The 22,731-nt window shown below is 51.0% G+C and overlaps 1 protein-coding gene across 1 annotated transcript; it reads left to right on the top strand.

The window, feature by feature from the left end:
• The first annotated feature begins 4,029 nt into the window (after positions 1-4,029).
• On the top strand, positions 4,030-20,957 carry NT5M (5',3'-nucleotidase, mitochondrial). The gene is made up of 5 exons (XM_015427646.1): positions 4,030-4,890; positions 13,241-13,341; positions 16,635-16,695; positions 17,596-17,710; positions 20,194-20,957. Exons 1-5 carry the CDS (start codon positions 4,423-4,425, stop codon positions 20,334-20,336), a joined length of 888 nt encoding a protein of 295 aa, XP_015283132.1. The 5' UTR covers positions 4,030-4,422; the 3' UTR covers positions 20,337-20,957.
• Positions 20,958-22,731: the final 1,774 nt, after the last annotated feature.

Genomic DNA, 22,731 nt, shown 5'->3' with positions numbered 1-22,731 from the left:
CCCGGAATTGCAATGGACCTCCAGGTTTCAGAAATCAGTTCTCCTGGGGGAAATGTGCCATGGAATATGGCATTATACCATGCTGAGGTGCCTCCCCAGGCTCCACCCCTAAATCTCCAGGATTTTCCCCAACCTGGAGTTAGCCACCCTGCTTCCCTTTGTCCCAAAAGTAAATCGGTGGAATCCAGGAACAGAATATGTGGAAACCAGTTATTATGCACAACAGTCTACAAAACACTATGTAGAAAACCATTTACTGTGCACAACACTGTAGGCACACAAGGTATCATTTTATTTATTTTGTGCTTTTTAAATCCCACCCTTCCCTCCAAGGAGCTCTGGGCAGTTTACCACATTGTAACTGCCTTCATTTTAACTTCACAACAATCCTGTGAGGTAGGTCAGGCTGAGAAGGCATCACAGGCTCGGCCCCAGGGTCATGTATACTGCCATCGGAAGCAGATCTGAGTCTCTGGGAGAAGTGGATTAGTCAGAAGTTCTAGCTCTTTAGCATTATGTACCACTAGGTGGTGAGCTATACTTGTTTTGAAGGCAAGAGATGTTTCAGAGGCAGTTTGCTGTTGCTGTTGCCTGTCTCTGCATCACGCCCCTGGTGTTCCTTGGAGGTTGCCCTTCCGAATACTAGCCAAGGCCAACCCTGCTTAGCTTCTGAGATCTGACGGCATTGGGGGAGCCTGGGCTACCCAGGTCGGGGCAGCAGAGTTCCGCCATGAGAAATTTCGATCTGAATGTCAACAGTGGGGAGACAACGAAGGGCTGGGACCGCATTCTGCATTCCTATCTCCATTATGCGTGTCAGGCCTTGGGCATGCCCTTTTCCCCTCCAGGCCTATCCGTGGAAATTAACATGCTCACCAATTTCAGTGACCAAAGAAAAACAGTGCAATCCATCCAACTCATTGCCAGCTAAAACAGAGCTAAAATGGGTACAAAGGTACAAAAACAGCAATTAAAACATTGGTCAGGAAGGAGTTTCGGTTTACTTGACAGGAGCTGGGGGTGTCATCTTTTTAGGTCAGTAAAAACAAGACCTGGAGCTGACTGTGGCTCAGATCATGAGCTACTCATTGCAAAATTCAGACTTAAAGTGAAGAAAATTGGGAAAACCATTAGGCCATTCAGGTTTGACCTAGATCGCATCCCTGATGAATATACAGTAGAGGTGAAGAATAGATTCAAGGGTCTAGATTTAATAGATAGAGTGCCTGAAGAACTATGGACAGAGGTTCGTGACATTGTACAGGAGGCAGCAATCATCACCATTCCAAAGAAAAAGAAATGCAAGAAAGCAAAGCGGCTGTCTGATGAGGCTTTACAAATAGCAGAGGAAAGAAGGAAAGCATAAGGCAAAGGCAAAAAGGAAAGATTTACCCAACTGAATGCAGATTTCCAGAGAACAGCAAGGAGAGATAAGGAGGCCTTCCTGAATGAACAATGCAAGGTAATAGAGGAAAACAATAGAATGGGAAGGACTAGAGATCAAGAAAATTGGAGAAATCAAGGGAGCGTTTCATGCAAAGCTGGCCATGATAAAGGACAAAAACGATAGGGAACTAACAGAAGCAGAAGAGATTAGGACAAGATGGCAAGAATACACAGAAGAACTATACAAGAAAGACCTCGATGTCCTTGACAACCACGACGGTATAATCACTGACCTCGAGCCAGACATCCTGAATGTGAAGTTTATTGATGCACTGGCACTTCGTGTGGCTGGTGAATAAGAAGAAGAGGAGGAGGAGGATTTAGACCCCACCCTTCACTCGGAGTCTCAGAGTGGCTTAGAGTCTCCTGCCCTTCCTCTCCCCACAACAGACGCCCTGTGAGGTAGGTGGGGCTGAGAGAGCTCTGAGAGAAGTGTGACTGACCGAAGGTCACGCAACTGGCTTCACGTGGAGGAGTGGGGGATCAAACCCAATTCTCCAGATTACAGTCCTCCACTTTTAACCAGTGCACCGCACTGGCTCTCTGCCACCCATCATCTTCAACACAGAAACATTTTTAAAATGTTTCATTGTAGTACTTTGGAATTTTTAATATTATGAGTACTCTTCCATCAAAACTATATTTTGTTGACACTGGATACTCCAAGCCACGGAAAACGTTTTTGTTTAATATTGATATTAATGGTAAATTCATTCATAAGCAGGTGCTGCATAATAACAGACAGAGGCATGGCTAAGAAGCATTTGGTGGTCAGCAGCTCTGCAATCCAAGTATCACAGCATAAGCGTAACAGTATTAACTGTATGGAACACATGCTGCTCTTTCAGCTTGTGATAAAATTCTCACGTGGTTCTCAGTGCTGAACAAGTATTCCTGTCGCTGTTGCGGACAGGCAGCCTAAAAACCAAAACATCAGGATCTAGACCACCACAATAGCTAATTTAGATGAGAGAGGGGCTATCAATATTTTCAATAAGCTACAAGAAATCAACCCTGACTGTTCCCTGGAAGGCCAGATAATGAAACTGAAGCTCAAATACTTTGGCCACCAAATGAGAAGGGAGCACTCACTGGAGAAGAAGACCCTGATGCTGGGAAAGATTGAAGGTCAAAGAAGATGGGGATGGCAAAGGATGAGATGGTTAGACTGTGTCACAGATGCAACGAACATGAAGTTGAGCAAACTTCAGAGGACGGCGGAAGACAGACTCAACTGTGCAACTGAACAACAAAAACAGCCCTGAGCCCTGCTTTGGTGGGGGAAGGTGGTAATAATAATAATAATAATAATAATAATAATAATAATAATAATAATAATGTACCAGCAATTGCCCCCCTCCCCATAGAATTATCATGCCCCCTAGCACAGCAGCCTCAATTCTGTGCCCAGTGGAAGTCAGAAGAGAGCCCCAACCTGCATGGGGTAGCAATTAAACTGACAGCATTAAATAGAATAAAAATAAATAAATTCTGGGTAAGACCCAGGTTCGAATCCCCCCGAAGCTCACGGACTGACCTTTGGCCAGCCACTTCCTCTTGGATTAGCCTACCACACAGGGTTGTTGTGAGGATACAATGGAAGAGAGAAGAGAACATTGTAAGCCGCTTTGGCCAGAAGAATGGGGTATGGATGAAGTAAAACAAATAAATAAAAGGAGCCAACAGGTTTTTCAGTTTGCTCCTGGTTTCCATTGTTGGGCTGCTTGAGGCACAGGAAAGGCGGGGGGGGGGGTGCAGCAGAAAGGCAGGAGCTGGAGGACAGAAAAGATCTGTAAGAACAGTTAGATTGGATCCCAGTAGGACCTTTGAGACCCACCAGATTTTCTGGTAGATCAAGATGGGTGGCCATGTAAGTCTGCCTGTAGCAGTAGAAAAGAGCAAGAGTCCAATAGCACCTTAAAGACTAACAAAATTTGTAGCAGGGGAGGAGCTTTCGTGAGTCACTGCTCGCTTCCTCAAATACAGTTAAAATGGAGGCCTATCTGTCCGTATATCACAAGTCTGATGGATTTCCATTCTGTACTGCTCAATGTGGAGCCTTCCATGGAGATAGATCAAGATGGGTAGTCATGTTCGTCTATCTGTATCAGTAGAAAAGAGCAAGAGTCCAGTAGCACCTTAAAGACTAAGAAAATTCGTGGCAGGGGCAGAGCTTTGGTGAATCTCTGCTCACTTCTTCAGATTTTCAGGAGATGAGCTTCTCTGAGTCTTTATATCCCACTTGTATCTTTGACTCTGGAAAGCTCATCTCCTGAAAATCGGAAGAATCTCTATTCCTACGCCTGTCTGACTAAGGGAGCTCTGACCCTCCAAAGCTTATGCCCTGAAACTCTGTTTGGTCTCTAAGGCGCTGCTGCTGGACTCCAACTATCGTTTGCAGAGGTCTGAAAGGAATGCAATCGAGATATACCAACCCCCGGCATTTCCCCTGCGAGCAGCTGCGACAGTCTCTCAGTCGGTGCCAGGAGCAAGCCCGACTTTGAGGCGGCGCCTGCGGCTGCCAGTCCTCCGCCTGGACCCGGGAAGGAGAAGCCGAGCACTGCCGGGTTGTCGGCTCGGGCGCCCCAGGAGAGGAAGGCGCAGCCGCCTCGACCGCCGCAGCAGCTGTCGGGCCGGCCTGGCGTGAAACTGACACGCTCGCGGGAAACTGACCAGCCCGCTGGCCCGGGGAGGGTTTCCTCGCGTCCCTTCCTGCGCGCGAGCTGCCCTGAAATTGACACGGGGCAAAGGCAATTGACAAGCCGGCGTCTCTCCCGCCTCTTTGCAGGGCACCCCCCCCGTCTGCACCCTTGCAAGACGCCCCCCCCCGTTTCCCCCTTGCGCACAGCTGCCCTCCCCAGATGTTCAGGGCTCCGCAGAGACCGGCCTCCCTCTCCATCCTCTCGGCCCCTTAGGGCATGTTTTGCTGCAGAAAGTGGCGCGGGGAGGGGAGTTTCTGCAAGCCGGGGGCGGGAGATGGACTTGGTGCTGCCGGAGAGCAGAAAGGGGGAGCAGATCTTGGCGGCTCGGCTCGACCCCCTCGCCTCCGCCGGCGAGCGCAATGCGCAAAGGCGCAGGGGCGGAGGAGCGAGGCGCTTGGATGGGCTTCACCGCGCTGATCGCCCCCATCTCTGCCTTCCCCTCCCGCCAGCCATGACCTTCATGAGCCGGATCCTGCGCCCGCAGCGAGCCATGCGGGGCTCCCTCCCCTTCCTCGCCCTGGCCACCGGCTGCCTGTCCCCCAGGAGGGCCAGCTCGGGCAGCGCACCCCGCGGCGGGCGCCTGCGGGTCTTGGTGGACATGGACGGGGTGCTGGCGGACTTCGAAGGGGGCTTCCTGAAGAAGTTTCGGGCCACCTACCCGGACAAGCCCTACATCTCCCTGGAGGATCGCAGGGGCTTCTGGGTTTCCGAGCAGTACCGGCAGCTGGAGCCAGAGCTGAGTGTGAGTCTGTGGTTTTTTTTAATTTGATTTTATTGAGTTCATTTAGACCCCCCCCCCGCCTTTCTCCTTCATTCGGATCCCAGGCGGCTGGCCTCCTTCTCCCCTCTTCCGTTTTTACCCTCACAACAACCCTGTGAGGTAGGTCAGGCTGAGGATGTGTGGACTGGTCCAAGGTCACCCAACCAGTTTCCATGGCAGAGCCGGGATTCGAACTCGAGTCTCCTGAATCCTCATCGGACACTCTAATCACGACATTGTTTATTAGCATTATTATTCATGGCATTCGGGTGACAAGGCAGTTTCTGATAGGCAAAGTCATGGTAGGGCTGTATAATGGCACATCTCAGTTCACCCCAGGGCAGCTGGGTGGAGAAAGGGAAGCCCATCACAATCCTACTGAGCTTCCCCCCACTTCCCAACAGGCCCGTAGCCACAGTGGGGCATTTGGGAGGGCCGCCCGCTGACTTCCTGCCAAGGCCCCCCAACTTTCTTTCAACCCAGCCCCCCCACCAAGATTTATTTATTAATTTATTAGATTTATATCCCACCCTCCCCAAACAGGCTCAGGGCGGCTAACAAAAGAGGCATATGCCATAATTGAACAGGTAAAAACAGAATAAAACAATCCCTCCCACAAAAGTGCCGGTGCTCTTGATATTAGTTCCTATCGGTCCAAGATGGGGTTCCGTTGACCGGCCTAACCCGTCAGCATAAGTTCAGGAATCTATTACTATCGTCCCTTCATGACCAGTTCTTCAGGTCGTCTGGTCGTCTTCCCAGGGCCAGCTCTCACCCAGATCGAATCCACCGTCGGAGATGGCAGCTTGGTGGTGGTCCAGTGGCGGCACTTGGTGCCACAAACTCCCCCTGTGCCGCCGCGTCTCCTTGCCTTCCCCCTGCACTGCACCTCTCTCTGGGGCCACCTGAATGTGTGAGTTACACCAACAGAGCCAGTTTGGTATAGTGGTTAAGTGCATGGACTCTAATCTGGGAGAACCGGGTTTGATTCCCCACTCCTCCACTCGCACCTGGCTGGATGAACTTGGGCAGGCCGTAGTTCTGATAAGAGCTGTCCTTGAAAAAAGAGCAGTTTCTGTCAGAGCTCTCTCAGCCCCACCGACCTCACAGGGTGTCTGTTGTGGGGAGGGGAAGGGAAAGGAGTCTGTGAGCCACTCTGAGACTCCTCTGGGTAGTGAAGGGCTGGGTATAAATCCAATCTCCTCCTCTTCTTCCTCCACTCGCACCTGGCTGGATGACCTTGGGCAAGCCACAGTTCTGATAAGAGCTGTCCTTGAAAAAGAGCAGTTTCTGTCAAGAGCTCTCTCAGCCCCGCCTACCCCACAGGGTGTCTATTGTGGGGAGGGGAAGGGAAAGGATTTTGTAAGCTGATCTGAGACTCCCTTGGGTAGTGAAGGGCGGGGTATAAATCCAATCAATTCTTCTTCTTTTTCTCAATTGATTTAGCTAGTGCACCCTGAAGAATTAAAATGCCCCCCGAATTAGAAATTCCTGGCTACGGGCCTGCTTCCCAAATTCCACCCTCCTCATGCATCGCCCAAAAAGAAGGAGGAAGAAGAAGAAGAAGAGGAAGAAGAAGAGGAAGAAGAAGAAGAGGAGGAGGAGGAGATTGGATTTATACCCCACCCTTCGCTACCCAAAGGAACAGCCCTGTAGCTAGGGAATTTGGGGGGAGGAGGCCTCAGGGGGCCCACCAGCTAATTAAACTACAGTGCAGGTGGTGTTGGAGCACTTTGGGGGCAGCCTGGGAGGGAGGGTGCCCAGAAGATACACTAGGGGGCCAGGCCCCGTGGGCCCCATGTTAGCTATGGGCCAGCGAAGGAGTCTCAGAGTGGCTTACAAACTCCTTTCCCTCCCCCTCCCCACAACAGACACCCTGTGAGGTAGGTAGGGCTGAGAGAGCCCTTTCAAGAACAGCTCTTATCAGAACGATGGCTTGCCCAAGGTCATCCAGCAGCTGCGAGTGGAGGAGTGGGGAATCAAACCCGGTTCTCCCAGATTAGAGTCCACACACTTAACCACTACACCAAAGTGGCCCCAGAATTTTCCAACCTAGAACTGGCAACCTGAAGTCTTGGTCCAGTATGCAGCTGACTCAATCGTATATTACCATACTCCCAGCCCATGGAACTGCTAAAGCAGAGAGTGATTCGATTGGACAGGCAGAGCTGCAATGCCTATTGGCTCAGCTGCTCTGATGTCACAGAAGAAGAAGAAGAAGAAGAAGAGGAGGAGGAGGAGGAGGAGGAGGAGTTGGAGTCTCAGAGCTGCTTACAAACGCCTTTCCTTTCCCCTTCCCACAACAGACACCCTGTGAGGCAGGTGGGGCTGAGAGAGCTCTGACAGAAACTGCTCTTTCTCAAGAACAGCTCTGACAGAATTATGGCTTGCCCAAGGTCATCCAGCCAGGTGCAAGTGGAGGAGTGGGGAATCAAACCCGGTTCTCCCAGATTAGAGTCCACGCTGCAAACCACTACACCAAACTGATCTCTCCTTTTGCTGGCATAGGGGGCAGCCCCTGGGGGGGGGGGGGAAGGTGAGTTATTAAGACAGGCATTGGCGACTTTGAACACCTTAACGTCCAAATCAACAAGCAATTTTCTCTTTATCTGTTTACCTCATTTATATGCCTTTCTCTCTGAGGCTTGAGGAGGATCGCACAGCATGTAAATGAACAGGAATGGAACGTACCCGTGAACTCTGTCGGGTTCAGACTGCAGAAATCCAAACAGAGAGCGGAAACCGAGCTGAAACAGATGCATTCACCTGACACGTGAAATTATGCAGACCTTTTGTCAATTAAACAGGGATAGGGACTGAATTATTCCAACAAGGTCTTCTGAGTGCAACTTAGTTGAACAGTTTGACAGAAACTGTCGAGACGGACAATTGCAGCTTCTGGTATCGTACATGGTGGTGGTGGGACGTGCTATCAACTCTTAGCTGACTTATGGCGATCCCGTACAGTTTTTGAGCAGAGGCAGTTTGCCATTGCCTGCCCTCTGCATAGCCACCCTGGACTTCCTTGGTGACCTCCCATCCAAGTAATAACCAGGGCTGGTCTTGCTTAGATTCTGAGATTGGATGAGACTGGGCTAGAGACAAAGAGAGCTGGTTTCCCTTGCCTGCCTCTGCGTAGCAACCCTGGATTTCTTTGGTGGTCTCCATCCAAATACTAACTGAAGTTGACCCGGCTTAGTTTTTGAGATCTCATGAGATCAAGGTAGCCTGGGCCATCCAGGTTAGGGCAAGAGACACACAGAGGTGGTTTTGCCATTGCCTGCCTCTGCGTAGCGACCTTGGACTTCCTTGGTGGTGGTCTCCCATCCAAGGACCAACCATGGCCGACCCTGCTTAGCTTCCAAAATCTGATGAGATCAGGCTAGCCTGGGCCAGCCAAGTCAAGGCATCACACACATTAGCTGCTCATTATTAATGGGTTTCACAGCACTGCAGTGTGGTCCAATTAATGCACTGCACTGCAGTGTGGTCCAATTAGCTGTCAGAAGTGGGTCGAAGAGTTTTAAAGTCCTGCAATGCAGGAAAAAGGTGAGGGGAAATTATCATAGCAGCTCACTCGAGGCTGTTCTTCGGGAGTTCTTACATCATTGCCCCTTTACACATCTGAGGCTACTGTCCTGCAGACCGTTGGGCTGCTCAAAGGTTGCAAATGCGTGATGAAATCCTGCTTCCCGTATTTCTCGGTTCCCCTGAGCACTGAGAGGCTTCTGGAGCTGCAAACGCTCACTTTCGTCAGATTCAGATCAGTTTAAGAATATGACAAGAGCCATGCTGGATCAGACCAGTGAGAGTCCATCTAGTCCAGCATCCTGCCTCACACAGTGGCCAACCAGTTCCTCTGGAGGGCCAACAACAGGGCATAGAGGCTGAGGCCTTTCCCTGATAAGAACCTCAGAAGAGCCCTGCTGGATCAGATCAGTGAGGGTCCATCTAGTCCAGGCTCCTGTCTCACACAGTGGCCAACCAGTTCCTCTGGAGGGCCAACAACAGGGCATAGAGGCTGAGGCCTTTCCCTGATAAGAACCTCAGAAGAGCCCTGCTGGATCAGATCAGTGAGGGTCCATCTAGTCCAGGCTCCTGTCTCACACAGTGGCCAACCAGTTCCTCTGGAGGGCCAACAACAGGGCATAGAGGCTGAGGCCTTTCCCTGATAAGAACCTCAGAAGAGCCCTGCTGGATCAGATCAGTGAGGGTCCATCTAGTCCAGGCTCCTGTCTCACACAGTGGCCAACCAGTTCCTCTGGAGGGCCAACAACAGGGCATAGAGGCTGAGGCCTTTCCCTGATAAGAACCTCAGAAGAGCCCTGCTGGATCAGATCAGTGAGGGTCCATCTAGTCCAGGCTCCTGTCTCACACAGTGGCCAACCAGTTCCTCTGGAGGGCCAACAACAGGGCATAGAGGCTGAGGCCTTTCCCTGATAAGAACCTCAGAAGAGCCCTGCTGGATCAGATCAGTGAGGGTCCATCTAGTCCAGGCTCCTGTCTCACACAGTGGCCAACCAGTTCCTCTGGAGGGCCAACAACAGGGCATAGAGGCTGAGGCCTTTCCCTGATAAGAACCTCAGAAGAGCCCTGCTGGATCAGATCAGTGAGGGTCCATCTAGTCCAGGCTCCTGTCTCACACAGTGGCCAACCAGTTCCTCTGGAGGGCCAACAACAGGGCATAGAGGCTGAGGCCTTTCCCTGATAAGAACCTCAGAAGAGCCCTGCTGGATCAGATCAGTGAGGGTCCATCTAGTCCAGCATCCTCTCTCACATGGTGGCCAACCAGTTCCTCTAAAGGTCTAACAACAGGGCGTAGAGACTGAGGCCTTCCCAATGTTGCCTCCTGGCTCTGGGATTCAGAAGCTTAGTGCCTCTGAATGTGGAGGTTCCCCTCAGTCAACATGGCTAGTAGCAATTGAGAGACCTCTCCACCATGAATCTATCTAATCCCCTTTCAAAGCTGTCTGTTCCTGTGGCCATCACTGCATCCTCTGGCAGCAAATTCCACATTTTAATCACTCCCAGTATAAAGTAGTATTTCCTTTTTGTCTGTCCGCCTGAACCTACTGCCCTTCAGCTTCATTGGATGCCCTTCAGTCCTAGCCTTTTGGGAGAAGGAGAAAAATTTCTTAACTCTCTCCACCCCGTGCATAATTTTATAAACCTCCATTGTGTCCCCTCGTAGTCATCTCTTTTCGAAACACCACTCTGACAGTGTGAAATTCCCCCAGCAGGAGACATATTTAGATATTAATCTCCCCATTGTTCTCCCCAACGAGGTCCCAAACCAGCTTACAGCATCCCTCTCCCTTCCTCCATTGTTATCCTCATAACCACCCCCCTGTGAGGTAGACCAGGCTGAAGGAGGGTGGACTGGCCCCATGGTCAACTAGCAACCTTCCAGGGGCTTCTTTGAATTCCTCATTTTATTATGTTGTTTAAACAATCTTATTGTAATGCATATTGAGCCCTTCTTGAGCAGGTTCCAGTTTGGTGTAGTGGTTAAGTGCGCGGACTCTTATCTGGGAGAACTGGGTTTGAATCCCCACTTCTCCACTTGCAGCTGCTGGTGTGACCTTGGGTCAGTCATAAGTTCTTTCAGAGCTGTTCTCTCAAGGGCAGTTCTCTAGAGAGCTCTCTCAGCCCCACCTACCTCACAAGGTGTCTGTTGTGGGGAGGGGAAAGGGATCGTAAGCTGCTCTGAGACTCTTTTGGGTTGTGAAGGGCGGGGTATAAATTCAATCTCTTCTTCTTCTATGGAGGGGGACAGATACATATCAAATTAATTAATTTTACTTATGCAATTCGTATCCCACTTTTCTGCCCTCACAAGGGCCCCCGAGGAGGCTAACAGTCTAAAACAAAGATGATCCAAATCACATTTAAAGACTGTTAAAATGAGCCCCTCTGAAGCACATAATTAAAACAATTGAAGCCCAGAGTTAAAATACATACAAAACATTGGTTAGGAAGGAGGGATCATTGAGGGAGCGCTGAACCAATCAAAAAAGTCTCCGCCCACTGGCAGAAGACGGCAGCAGAAGGGGATGGACAAATCTCCCTAGGCGGAGAGTTCCAGAGCTTTGGTGCCACGACCGAAAAGGCCTTCTCCCAAGTTCCCACCCATCTGATCTCGGAAGGTGGGGGCAACCGAAGCAGGGCCTTGGAAGATGACTGTAGTGGTTGGGCAGGTTCACAAGGGAAGAAGAAGACATTGGATTTGTACCCCGCCCTTCACTCGTTGTCTCAGAGTGGCTTCCAATCCCCTTCCCTTCCCCACAACAGACACCCTGTGGGGTAGGTGGGGCTGAGAGAGCTCTTGAGAGGACTGCCCTTGAGAGAACAGCTCTGAGAGAACTTGTGACTGACCCAAGGTCACCCAGCTGGCTGCATGTGGAGAAGTGGGTAATCAAACCCGGTTCTCCAGATTACAGCCCGCCGCCCTTAACCATTACGCCAAACTGGAGTAGGCGGCCTTTCAGGTATGGTGGTCCCAAACCATAAAGGGCATCGAAGGCCAAGACCAGCACGTTGAATGGTGTCTTGAAATGAATTGGAAGCCAGTGTCGAAGGGCCCAGACTAGAGGCATAGGGTCCCTATGACAAATGCTAAATAAATACACCTAAGCACCAATTTCTGTACAGAAAGCATGCCCAAAGATTCGGTGGCATGTATTGGGATATTTGGTTAGTCGAGCAGAGTTTTGCCCAGTCACAGAAATGTGATCCTGAGTGCAGGAAATAAATCTCCCAAGAAGTACATGGCAAAAAAGAAGGTATAAACGTACATTCCTTCAAGTAGATCCAGTTCACATTCATGTTGCAGTCAAAAGGAGAGAGAGAAGCCTCATCTAAGGAGTACTTTCCCTTTCACAAACAGCCACCTAATCTGGCACCATGCATATGGGAGTATGACGGCACTGTATCTATGGGAAAGATCTATAGAGACTTCTGTCTCCATGGAAGGCCATGAGCAGAGAGGGAGACGACAAAGAGAAAGGGAGGAGGGGTCAGAGGGCAGCTCCCAGGTTACGACAAAGAGAGGCATCCCATTCAAGAAGATAACACCGAGCCTGGCCTTTGGTTGAGGACAGCAACGGTTTCCATCTCACCTGGCACCCTCCTCTTTTCCTCCACCTTCTCACTTTGGCCTCCTGTTTGGTGTAGTGGTTAAGTGCACGGACTCTAATCTGGGAGAACCGGGTTTGATTCCCCACTCCTCCACTAGCACCTGGCTGGATGACCTTGGGCAAGCCGTAGTTCTGATAAGAGCTGTTCTTGAAAAAGAGCCGTTTCTGTCAGAGCTCTCTCAGCCCCACCTGCCTCACAGGGTGTCTGTTGTGGGGAGGGGAAGGGGAAGGAGTTTGTAAGCTGCTCTCAGACACCTTTGGGTAATGAAGGGTGGGGTACAAATCCAATCTGTTCTTCTTCCTCCAACTCACCCTGCCGGAGAGGTGGCGACACAGACCGGAGAGGGGTTTAAAATTAAATCAGTGACGCCATCTTGAGATTATTAATAATACAGTGACGAATGACTGACTGATTTCAACAATGTCATGTTGATGTTATTAACTTCGTTGTACCTTGCCTTGAGCTCTGTGTACTCAGGGATCGGGCGATTCACAATTCTAACATATAAATAAATAAATGAATAAAATATTTAAGAGTGATGTAGCGCCCCCCCCCCCCAATGTCCAGGCATGCTGAGTTGTTCACTCCAACAGGATGGTGTCGAAAAGGCTGAGACCAATGATTCCCTACAGCAGTGGTGGCAAACCTATGGCACGGGTGCCAGAGGTGGCACTCAGAGCTCTCTCTGTGGGCACGCGTGCCATCGCCCCAGCCAGGCCTAGATCGTCATTAAAGTGTGGAATTCTCTGCCAAATAATTTTAAGTAAATGAAAGCATTTGGGATTGCTTTCCTTACTTTGGATCATTTTAAGTTGTTTTTTCTAAAGAAAAACCTCAGTATTCAGGTTAAATTGTCGTGTTGGCCCTTTGCAATGAATAAGTGGGTTTTGGGTCGCAGTTTGGGCACTCAGTCTCTAAAAGATTCGCCATCACTGCCCTACAGTATGGGTTTGTCTATTTGCACCTCTGTTTTCAAGACACTTGCAGGGATCTTGAGGTCTGTCAGGCTGGAGGGGGAACATGGACGGAGGTGTAGCTTTTAGAAGGCGGGGAGGGTCTGAGTCCAAGTTTGACGCACTCCTGCTTTGCCCTGAATTCCAGACTGTGGCAGCGCTCGGATTCTCTGATCTGTTGTGAAGGGAAGAGCGGGGTGTGTGTGAAATTTTGCAGAATTTGTTTCTCCCCCCTCCAACAGGAAAAGGCCATCAGCATTTGGGAGTCCAAGAACTTCTTCATTGACCTCGATCCGCTCCCAGGCGCAGTGGAAGCTGTGAAGCAGATGGCAAATTTAGAAAAGTGAGTACCTGGTGCGAGAAGCTTATGAAAGAGAATCCCCACCAGCAGGAGAGTGTGAGTGTGTGTGTGTGTGTGTGTGTGTGTGTGTGTGTGTGTGTGAGAGAGAGAGAGAGAGAGAGAGAGAGAGAGAGAGAGAGAGAGAGAGACCACAGAACCAGGATTTTAAGAAGTCCCTCTGATGAAGCTAGGGATGTGGAATGATATGGTACAGCCCGATCTTGGCTGCTGAACAGGCTCAGTTCCTTGGATGGAGGACCACCAGGGAAGCCTCTGCAGAGGAAGACAATGGCCAACCACCTCTGCTCACCTCTCGGTCCTGGAGTCACCATGAGTCAGTTGTGACTTGATGGACCACAATTGTTATAACTAGTATTACTGGGCCATAGGCCGACATCCTGGGAGGGAAGACGGCGTGGCATAGCCCAGTCTCCTCAGATCTCAGAAGCTAAGCAGGGCCTGAACTTGGAAGGGATGCCACCAAGGAAGGCTCTGCAGAGGAAGGCAAGGGCCAACCACCTCTGTTTCTCACTTGCCTTGAAAGCCCCTTGCTGCGGTCACCATAATTTGGCAGGGTTGCAGGGGAAAGTGAGGGCCGGAGGGTAGAGGTGAGGTAAAGTGAGGGTCAGAGAGTAGGGAGGGGGAAAGTGAGGGCCAGAGGGTGGGGTGGGTAAAAGCGAAAGGCAAAGGAAGGGGAAAGTGAGGGCCAGAGGGTGGAAGCGGGACAAAGTGAGAGCCAGCAGGTGGAGGCAGAAGAAAGTGAGGGCCAGAGGGTTGAGTGAAGGAAAGTAAAGAGCAGAGGAAGGGGAACATGAGGGCCAGAGGGTGGAAGTTGGGAAAAGTGAGGACCAGAGGGTGGAGGCCGAGGAAACTGAAAGCCAGAGGGTGGGATGAGGGAAAGTAAAGGTAAGAGGAAGGGGAAAGTGAGGGCCAGGGGGAAGAGGTGGGGAAAGTGAGGGCCAGAGGGTGGAGGCAGAGGAAACTGAAAGCCAGAGGGTGGGATGAGGGAAAGTAAAGGTAAGAGGAATGGGAAAGTGAGGGCCAGGGGGAAGAGGTGGGGAAAGTGAGGGCCAGAGGGTGGAGGCAGAGGAAGCTGAAAGCCAAAGGGTGGGACGAGGGAAAGTAAAGGTAAGAGGAAGGGAAAAGTGAGGGCCAGGGTGAAGAGGTGGGGAAAGTGAGGGCCAGAGGGTGGAGGCAGAGGAAGCTGAAAGCCAGAGGGTGGGACGAGGGAAAGTAAAGGTAAGAGGAAGGGGAAAGTGAGGGCCAGGGGGAAGAGGTGGGGAAAGTGAGGGCCAGAGGGTGGCGCTAAGGTAAAGCAAGGGTCAGAGAGTAGGAGAGGGAAAGTGAGGGCAGAGGATGGGGCAAGGGAAAGTGAAGGCCAGAAGAAGAGGGCAGGGGAAAGCAAGAGCCAGAGGCAGGGTGAAGATGAAAGGGAGGGCCAAAGGGAGGGTGAAGAGGAAAGAGAGCCAGAGGCAGTGAAAGGCAAAGGCCAGCAGGAGGGAGAAAAGGAAAGTGAAGACCAGAGGCAGGGGAAAGTGAGGACGCCTTCCCCAGTACCACTTCTTCCCTGTAAACGCCCCTGTGAATTCCCACCCCACGTGCACCTTAGGGTCATAAGCATGGGGTTGGAGACACCCACACATCCTTTGGTGTTTGATGTCTAGGTTTGCGCTTGCAAGAGCAAGCAACCTTTGCACAGCGAAGGTACAGCCCTCGGCAGCTCTGCTTTCAATTATCAGAGGCAAGCAGGCAGAGAAAGATCCTCCCTCACCAGGCCAAAACAGACCGCTCTGGGCAAACGGATTGATTCTGTACAATCCCCCAGACCCGTGCGTAATGTTTCAAAGTTTACTGCCTCTGCATATGAACGCATAAAGCCGCCCTTGGGTCCATCAAGGTCAGCCTCATCTCTTCTGCCTGGCAGCAACCCACCCAGGGTTTTAGTTTATTCACATCACCTCCTGCCTGGTCCTTTTTAACTGGAGATTCCGGGGACTGAACCTGGGACCTTTTGCATGCCAAGCAGAGGCTCTTCCACTGAGCCACGGCCCCTCTTTACAGCTCCCCAGGGTCTCAGGTGGAGGTCTTTCCTATCACCTCTTACCTGGTCCTTTCAACTGGAGATTCTGGGGATTGAGCCTGGGACCTTCTGCATGCCAAGCAGAGGCTCTGCCACTTAGCCACAGCCTCTCTTTATAGCTCCCCAGGGTCTCAGGTGGAGGTCTTTCCCATCACCTCCTGCCTGGTCCTTTTTAACTGGAGATTCCGGGGACTGAACCTGGGACCTTCTGCATGCCACGGCTCTTTACAGCTCTCCAGGGTCTCAGGTGGAGGTCATTCCTATCACCTCTTATCTGGTCCTTTCAACTGGAGATGCTGGGGATTGAAACTGGGACCTTCTGCATGCCAAGCAGAGGCTTTTCCACTGAGCCACGGCCCCTCTTTACAGCTCTCCCGGGTCTCTGGTGGAAGTCTTTCCTATCACCTCTTACCTGGTCCTTTTTAACTGGAGATGTTGGGGATTGAACCTGGGACCTTCTGCATGCCAAGCAGAGGCTCTGCCACTTAGCGACAGGCCCTCTTTACAGTTCTCCAGGGTCTCAGGCGGAGGTTCTTCACATCACGTCCTGCCTGGTCCTTTTAGCTGGAGATGCCGGTGATTGAACCAGGGGCCTTCTGTGTGCCAAGCAGAGGCTCTGCCACTGAGCCACGGCCCCTCCCCTAAACATGGCTCAGTGGAACCTCCATGTTCAGTACACCAGGGTGGGGAATAGCAGAAGGATGTTTTGATCTCTGCGTCCTTGGCCAGCCTTGTGACCACCGTAGGAAACAGAAGGCTGAACAGAACAGACCACTGATCCGATCCAGCAAGGCTCTTCTGAGAGCCAAACCGAGAGCCAGTTTGGTGTAGCGGGTAGGAACGCGGACTCTGAGCTGGGAGAACCGGGTTTGATTCCCCACTGCTCCACATGCAGCTGCTGGTGTGGCCTTGGGTCAGTCACAAGTTCTTTCAGAGCTGTTTTCTCAAGAGCAGTTCTCTCAGAGCTCTCTCAGCCCCACCTTTCTCAGAGGGAGTCTGTTGTCCGGAAGGGAAGGGAAAGGAGAGTGTAAGTCGCTCAGAGACTTCCTTGGGTAGTGAAGGGCGGGGTATAAATCCAATTTCCTCCTCCTCCTCCTCCTCCTCCTCCTCCTCCTCTGGCTTCCTGGAGAAAGGCTAGAATACAAGTGTAATGCATTCAATACATACAAGTGCATATTTCTTCTCACCCTCCTCCTCCTCTTTTTCTCTGGGACAGGACCGATGTATTCATCTGCACGAGCCCGATCAAGAAGTACCGCTATTGCCCTTATGAGAAGGTAAGAAATCAGCAGCAGGATTTGCAGGACACAAAAGAATTCCCTTCGGACTACGGGCCAAGGGGCTCGAGATACGATTGATGCCAAGGTCCAATCCGATCAACCTTTTCGTCAAATGCACTCAGTGTGGTGTGTGTGTGTACACAGAACTCTTCCTGTCCCGTAAGAAGGGGTGGCGCTTAGATAGGAAAGCCTCACATCTTCCGATTCCCACTGTCCAACCATCTTGGATCAGAGAGTACGAATCCCGCTCTCGAAAGCGCTCTTTGCACAGCAGCAAGCTGCTCTGACCAGGACGCCATGAGGGAAATTTTATTTAGCTAGATATTTATGCCCCGTTTCTCTTCCCCAATGGGAACCCAAAAGCGGCTCGCAACACTGTTCTCCTCACACAACAACTCTGCAAGGTATACATGAATCTGCCTTGTACTGAATCAGACTATCGGTTCATCAGTGTCAGGATTGTCTACTCAGACTGGCAGCAGCTCTCCAGGGTCTCAGGTGGAGGGTCTTTCACGTCACCTCCTGCGTGGTCCTTTTTAACTGGAGATGCCGGGGATTGAACCTGGGGCCTTCTGCATGCCAAGTAGAGGCTCTTCCACTGAGCCACAGCCCCTCTTGACAGCTCTCCTGGGTCTCAGGCAGAAATCTTTCCCATCACCTCCTGCCTGGTCCTTTGTAACTGGAGATGCCGGGGATTGAACCTGGGACCTTCTGCATGCCAAGCAGATGCTCTCCTGCTGAGCCACGGCCCCTCCCCCAGGTCGGTTAAGCTGAGAGGCAGTGACTAGCGGGGGGGGTGTTCAAACCGGGGTCTCCCAGAACCTAGCCCGACATTCTGATCACCACACCCCGCTGGTGTACCTGCATCTTTTCCACCTGAACTCATTGGCTTTCCAGTACGCCTGGGTGGAGAAGCACTTGGGCCCAGAATTCCTAGAGCAGATCGTCCTCACCCGAGACAAAACGGTGGTCTCCGGCGACCTGCTGATCGACGACAGACCGGATATCGTAGGTAAGGAAGAAGCTGGCCCGGCGCAAGATAAACGGGATGTTGTAGGGTATGGAAACCCTGGGGTAGGGCTGGTGCATGCTTCCCGTGAGAAGCAGAGCTGACAGATCGTTCACACGTTTGTTTAGATTTGGGTTGCCCCATCCGGAAAGAATTTTAAAGTCAATTATTTATGGCTGCATTCTTATGCAGAATGATTCCCCTCTACCGTCACAATCCTAGGTCCTGGTCACATGGGCCGGAAAATGCGGGGGGGGGGGAGCGTGGCTGTTTGCCCCGAAGCAAAGTAACGCGGGGCAGCTCGATCACATGTCCTGTCAAGGTCCCGGGGTTAGGCCGTTAGGCTGCAGCGCGGCAAAGAAGCGGCACGGTGCGATCACACCGGCAATCGCTAGGCGCCGCTTCCGTGGCAAACGGGATTTTTTCTCTCTCACCGAAGTTTGCACATGCGCATGATCATTTGTGTGCATCCTGTGGAGACTTACAAAAAAACCCCATCTGGTGTGCGATGGGACATGGACGGGCGCCGGATGCCACGGGATTCAAGCAGAAACACGATCAGATGCCCGCCCTTGCCCTGCGTTTCCCGGAAACTAGTACATCGTATCTGGTAGTTTTTTACTCCGCATCTTCGGTGAGAAGCCACGGGTTAGCCACGGGTGTGCTACGCTTCCCAGATGTTGCGGTGTGATCGCGCACCGAAAATCCGCCTATCATCCGTGTCTTTAGCGCGGCAATTTCTCCGTATGAACAGGGCCCTAAAAACACTTTCCCAGGAGAATGAGTCCTACAACAGTGCAATCCTAAATACACTTTCCGGGAATAAGCACCGCAGAGTAGACTCGAAAGAGAATCTGAGTTGGTCTATTTAGGATTAACCTGTAAACCCGCGGGATTGAAACTGGAGTAACTCCCCTCAAGACTGCAATGTTAGCGGGGCAATCAGTGCAATTTGCATATATTTGCATACGACAAGACTCTAAAGAAAAACGGGATTGCTTCTCATTTTCTGAGGACACATTCCTGCGTTTTAGGTGGCATCCCTTTATTATAAGGGGCATTCCCGATTCAGGAAGGAACGCTTCTTCTAAGATGGCACCTCGTCCAGCTGCCCGTTTGTTTTTTAAATAAGCACTTGTCTTTAAAACAATATTTTAAAAAAAGAATTCAAAACCTGCTGCATCTTTTTAGTCAGTCAAAATGTCCCGTGATTGATTAAAGTGGTAGAAAACCTACCGAACCTGTGGATGCGACCGGGCAAAAAAGAGATTTGGAAAAAGAAAGAAAGGGGGTAACAGATGCCCACCGTGTGCCACTTTGGCTTAAAGACTCCATGACTAGACAAATTGTTATGAGATGTCCCAGGATACACAACACAATGCCAGCACTGAAGAAGGAAAGATATGTTTTCCCGTAGATCCTGTTGCCCGTCAACGCTTGGAGCGGGGGCAGAAGAAAAATTAAGAAAAGAAAAAGAAGCCCCATGTACTTACCAGAAGTTGAAACAGGAAGTGGCAAAGGTTGCTCTAGGAACTCCCAGGAACTCTATGATTTTACCATAGAATTTCCAGTGATTCCTAGAACTAACTTCCAGGACAGCTCTAGGAATTGCCTAGAGCTAGCTGTGTCGTTTTGTGTGCCAAGTTCTTGTAAGTACTTGAGGCCTAAAAACTTCTCCCTCGATGCTGTGCCCCCCCCCCCACTAAATTATTGGAGATTTGGGGACAGTGCCTGTGGAAGGGGAAATTTAGAGACGGATTCCACCCTCTGAAGCTCTATACCATAGAGTCCGCCCTCTGAAGCTCCCATGTCCTCCAGGGAAACTGATCTCTGTAGCCTGGAGATGAGGTATAATTAGGTGGTGGCGGCTACAAGCATGGATGGCTTCAAAAGGGAATTAGATAAGCATATGGAGCAGAGGTCCATCGGTGGCTATTAGCCACAAGGTATAGACAGGGGCTCTGGGGCAAGTGATGCTCTGTCTTCTTGGTGCTTGGGGGGGGTCAACAGTGGGAGGGCTTCTAATGTCCTGGCCCCACTGGTGGACCTCCTGATGGCCCCTGGTATTTTTGGCCACTGTGTGACACAGAGTGTTGGACTGGATGGGCCTTTGGCCTGATCCAACATTGGCGTCTCTTATGTTCTTATTCCAGGAGAACGCCAGTCCTCACCTGGAGATTGGCAGCTGTAACTCTACTCCCTAGTAGCTGCAAAAAAATAAAATACAATCCCAAAACCTTTCTGAGCTTTTACTGGGCTTCGCTGAGATCATTCCCAGAATCCCACCAATCTTTTCACCCATGAGGGCTAGAAACTTGATTCATTAATGTAAAAAAAGAAGCCAGTTGAGAAATGTGTGGGACGCTGAGTCTCTCCCCACGATGACGTTCCACATGTGTAAAAGTTAGTGTGTGAATCAGAACCAGCTTTCCCCGTGGTGTCACGAGGACCACGTCTTGATCCACTTGGTTTTCTCTGCATTCCAGGTGCTGAGAGGAACCCCAGCTGGGAGCAGGTTCTCTTCACGGCCTGCCACAACAAACACCTGGAGCTCCCCCCTCCTCGCAGGAGGCTCCACTCGTGGACCGACGACTGGAAGGCCATCCTGGACAGCAAGCGGGCCTCCTAGAACCGGGCTCCTCACGCCATTCCCTTCTTCAGTTGGGCCTACTGGGCTCCCTCTGAGAGAGAGGCCCCAGAACCAGACCTTGGGCCTCCCAGGCAGAAAACTGAGATCCTTATCTACGGAGACAGAAAAGAACTGCGGTCCCCAGACCTAGAACCGGGCAAAATCAGTCAAAGAGCTGCAGTAGATGGAAGCAGCAGATATTCTGGGCCTTCAAGGATACGGGTGCAGTTGCCTCTCTGTCATCTTGTGCCTGACAGTGTCGAATTCAGTGCCGTCGTAGCCCGTCAAGTGCCGTTCCGCTTTATGTCTGGCCTCCATAGTGATGGAGACCTTTGGGTTTGTCCCTGTTGGACAACTTGCTGTTTCAAGGAGGGGGCTCATGTTTTTCAAAACAGCCACAAGGGAAGCTGGGTTCAGTCACAAAACGGGATGCTGAAAAAGGACAAAACAAGGTTGGAGAGCCCTCGCTTATAACCTCATCACTATATGACTCTCCGAGGCTGGAGGTGGTGCTGTCTAGACACAGGGTACTTTTAATATTTTGAAAGACAGCAGGTAGCAGGTAACACAACAAAATGGCCACCATGGAAAGTGGGTTCAGTCACAAAATGGCCGCCATGGAAAGTGAGTTCAGTCACAAAATGGCCGCCATGGAAAGTGGGTTCAGTCACAAAATGGCCACCATGGAAGCCGGGTTCAGTCACAAAGGGGTAGGGTTCCCAAATCCTACCTGGCTGCCAGCGGGGGGCTCTAGGATCCGTCCTGGGATCTTCTGGCATGTGTGCTTTGTGTGAACACCACAATGATGTCACCCGGAAGTGACGTCATCATGTGGATGATGTCGGGGGTGATGCTCTAGTTTTTGGGCAAAACTCTGTGGTAAAATTGGGCTCAAACGATAGAGTTTTGCCCCAAAACTACAACTTCACCATGTGATGTCAGCCATATGATGACATCACTTCAGGTGATGTCATCATCACATTCAGGGGGTGTTTGCGGGCCGGGTTTCCCCTGCCGGCCAGCTGCCCAGTGGCGGAAAGGGGCCCACAAAAGCGGGGGAGCCCCCGACCGGACTGGGGGCCTGGCAACCCTACAAAAGGGCCACCATGGAAGCTGGGTTCAGACACAGAATGGCTGCCATGAAAGCTGGGTTCAGACACAAAATGGCTGCCATGAAAGCTGGGTTCAGTCACAAAATGGCTGCCATGAGGCCTGGATCCAATCATAAAACGTCCATAAATTATTAGGAGGTTCCAAGCCAAGTCCACATGGCTCCTCTCATCCGACACAAGGATGGAGCCTCCTAGACTCTCTGGAAGCACTTACTGTTCTGGGAAGTGGAGGAGAAAGAGGATTGTTTCTTTGCTTTGGGGGAAAAGGAAATGGGCAGCAGGAAACACTTAGGCGGGCACCATGGTTAGAGTGTCAGGCTAGGAATTGGGAGACCCGAGTTCAAGTTCCACTCAGTCGTGAATACGAGTGAACCTCGGTCCAGTCATTCTCTCAGCCAGTTTGGTGTAGTGGTTAAGAGTGCAGACTCTAATCTGGGAGTACCGAGTTTGATTCCCCACTCCTCCACTTGCAGCTGCTGGATGACCTTGAGCAAGCCATAGTTCTGTCTCAGCTGTTCTCTCAAGGACAGTTCTAGAAAAAGCTCTCTCAGCCCCACTTACCTCACGGGGTGTCTGTTGTGGGGAGGGGAAGGGAAGGGAGTCTGTAAGCCACTCTGAGACTCTGAGTGAAGGGTGGGGTATAAATCCAGTTTCTTCTCTTCTTCTTCTTTCTCAAAACTTGTTGGGGTGTTGTGAGGAGGAATTGAAAGAAAGTAAGATTGACGTATGCCATCCTCTTTTTCCTTGGAGGAAAGTTTCCTAAGCAGTCAAGAGATGGAGCAGGTTTGCATGATTGAAGCTGCTCCATACAGAAATAACTGTCTTCACTCAGAAACCAAATGTCAATGAGAAGCATTTTAACCTGATCTGCTAGTTTTCTTCTTGCGAGGAGTTTAAAAATATATATATAAGCATGGAGGAACACAATCATACAAGCTTCAGGCTCTTCATCTTCAAGTGGTACATTTCAGACACAGGTTTGGTTACCTCCTCTGATCTTTGTAGGAACTAGGCTTTAAGTAGGGTTACCAGACCCCCTGGTGAAGGTCGGGGTCCCTCACTGCCAGACCCCACCTTCCAGCCACCGATCAGCTGGTCAGCAGGGGGGAACTTACCCCTCAAAAGAGGGAGATACTTCTGATTTGCAGTGACGCGTCTACATCACTGCCCATGTGACCTGGAAGTGCTGCCACCACACCCAGGATGTCAGGGCGACACTCTGGTATTTGGGTGACAACTCTATGGTAGAAGCCAAATTTACCATAGAGCTTTTGCCCAAATAC

Source organism: Gekko japonicus, unplaced genomic scaffold (assembly GCF_001447785.1).
Source record: "Gekko japonicus isolate JY-2015 unplaced genomic scaffold, Gekko_japonicus_V1.1 scaffold136, whole genome shotgun sequence".
Lineage (NCBI taxonomy): Eukaryota > Metazoa > Chordata > Lepidosauria > Squamata > Gekkonidae > Gekko > Gekko japonicus.
The sequence above is the reverse complement of the archived record's forward strand: the minus strand, read 5'-3'. Positions and strand labels throughout refer to the sequence as shown.

Bases quoted from the DNA above. Each gene is read 5' to 3' on its own strand.
- NT5M (XM_015427646.1), top strand. From the start codon at position 4,423: ATGGACTTGGTGCTGCCGGAGAGCAGAAAGGGGGAGCAGATCTTGGCG. The intron at 16,696-17,595 runs GTAAGAAATCAG...TTGGCTTTCCAG, and splicing joins GCTATTGCCCTTATGAGAAG to TACGCCTGGGTGGAGAAGCA. The intron at 17,711-20,193 runs GTAAGGAAGAAG...TCTGCATTCCAG, and splicing joins CGACAGACCGGATATCGTAG to GTGCTGAGAGGAACCCCAGC.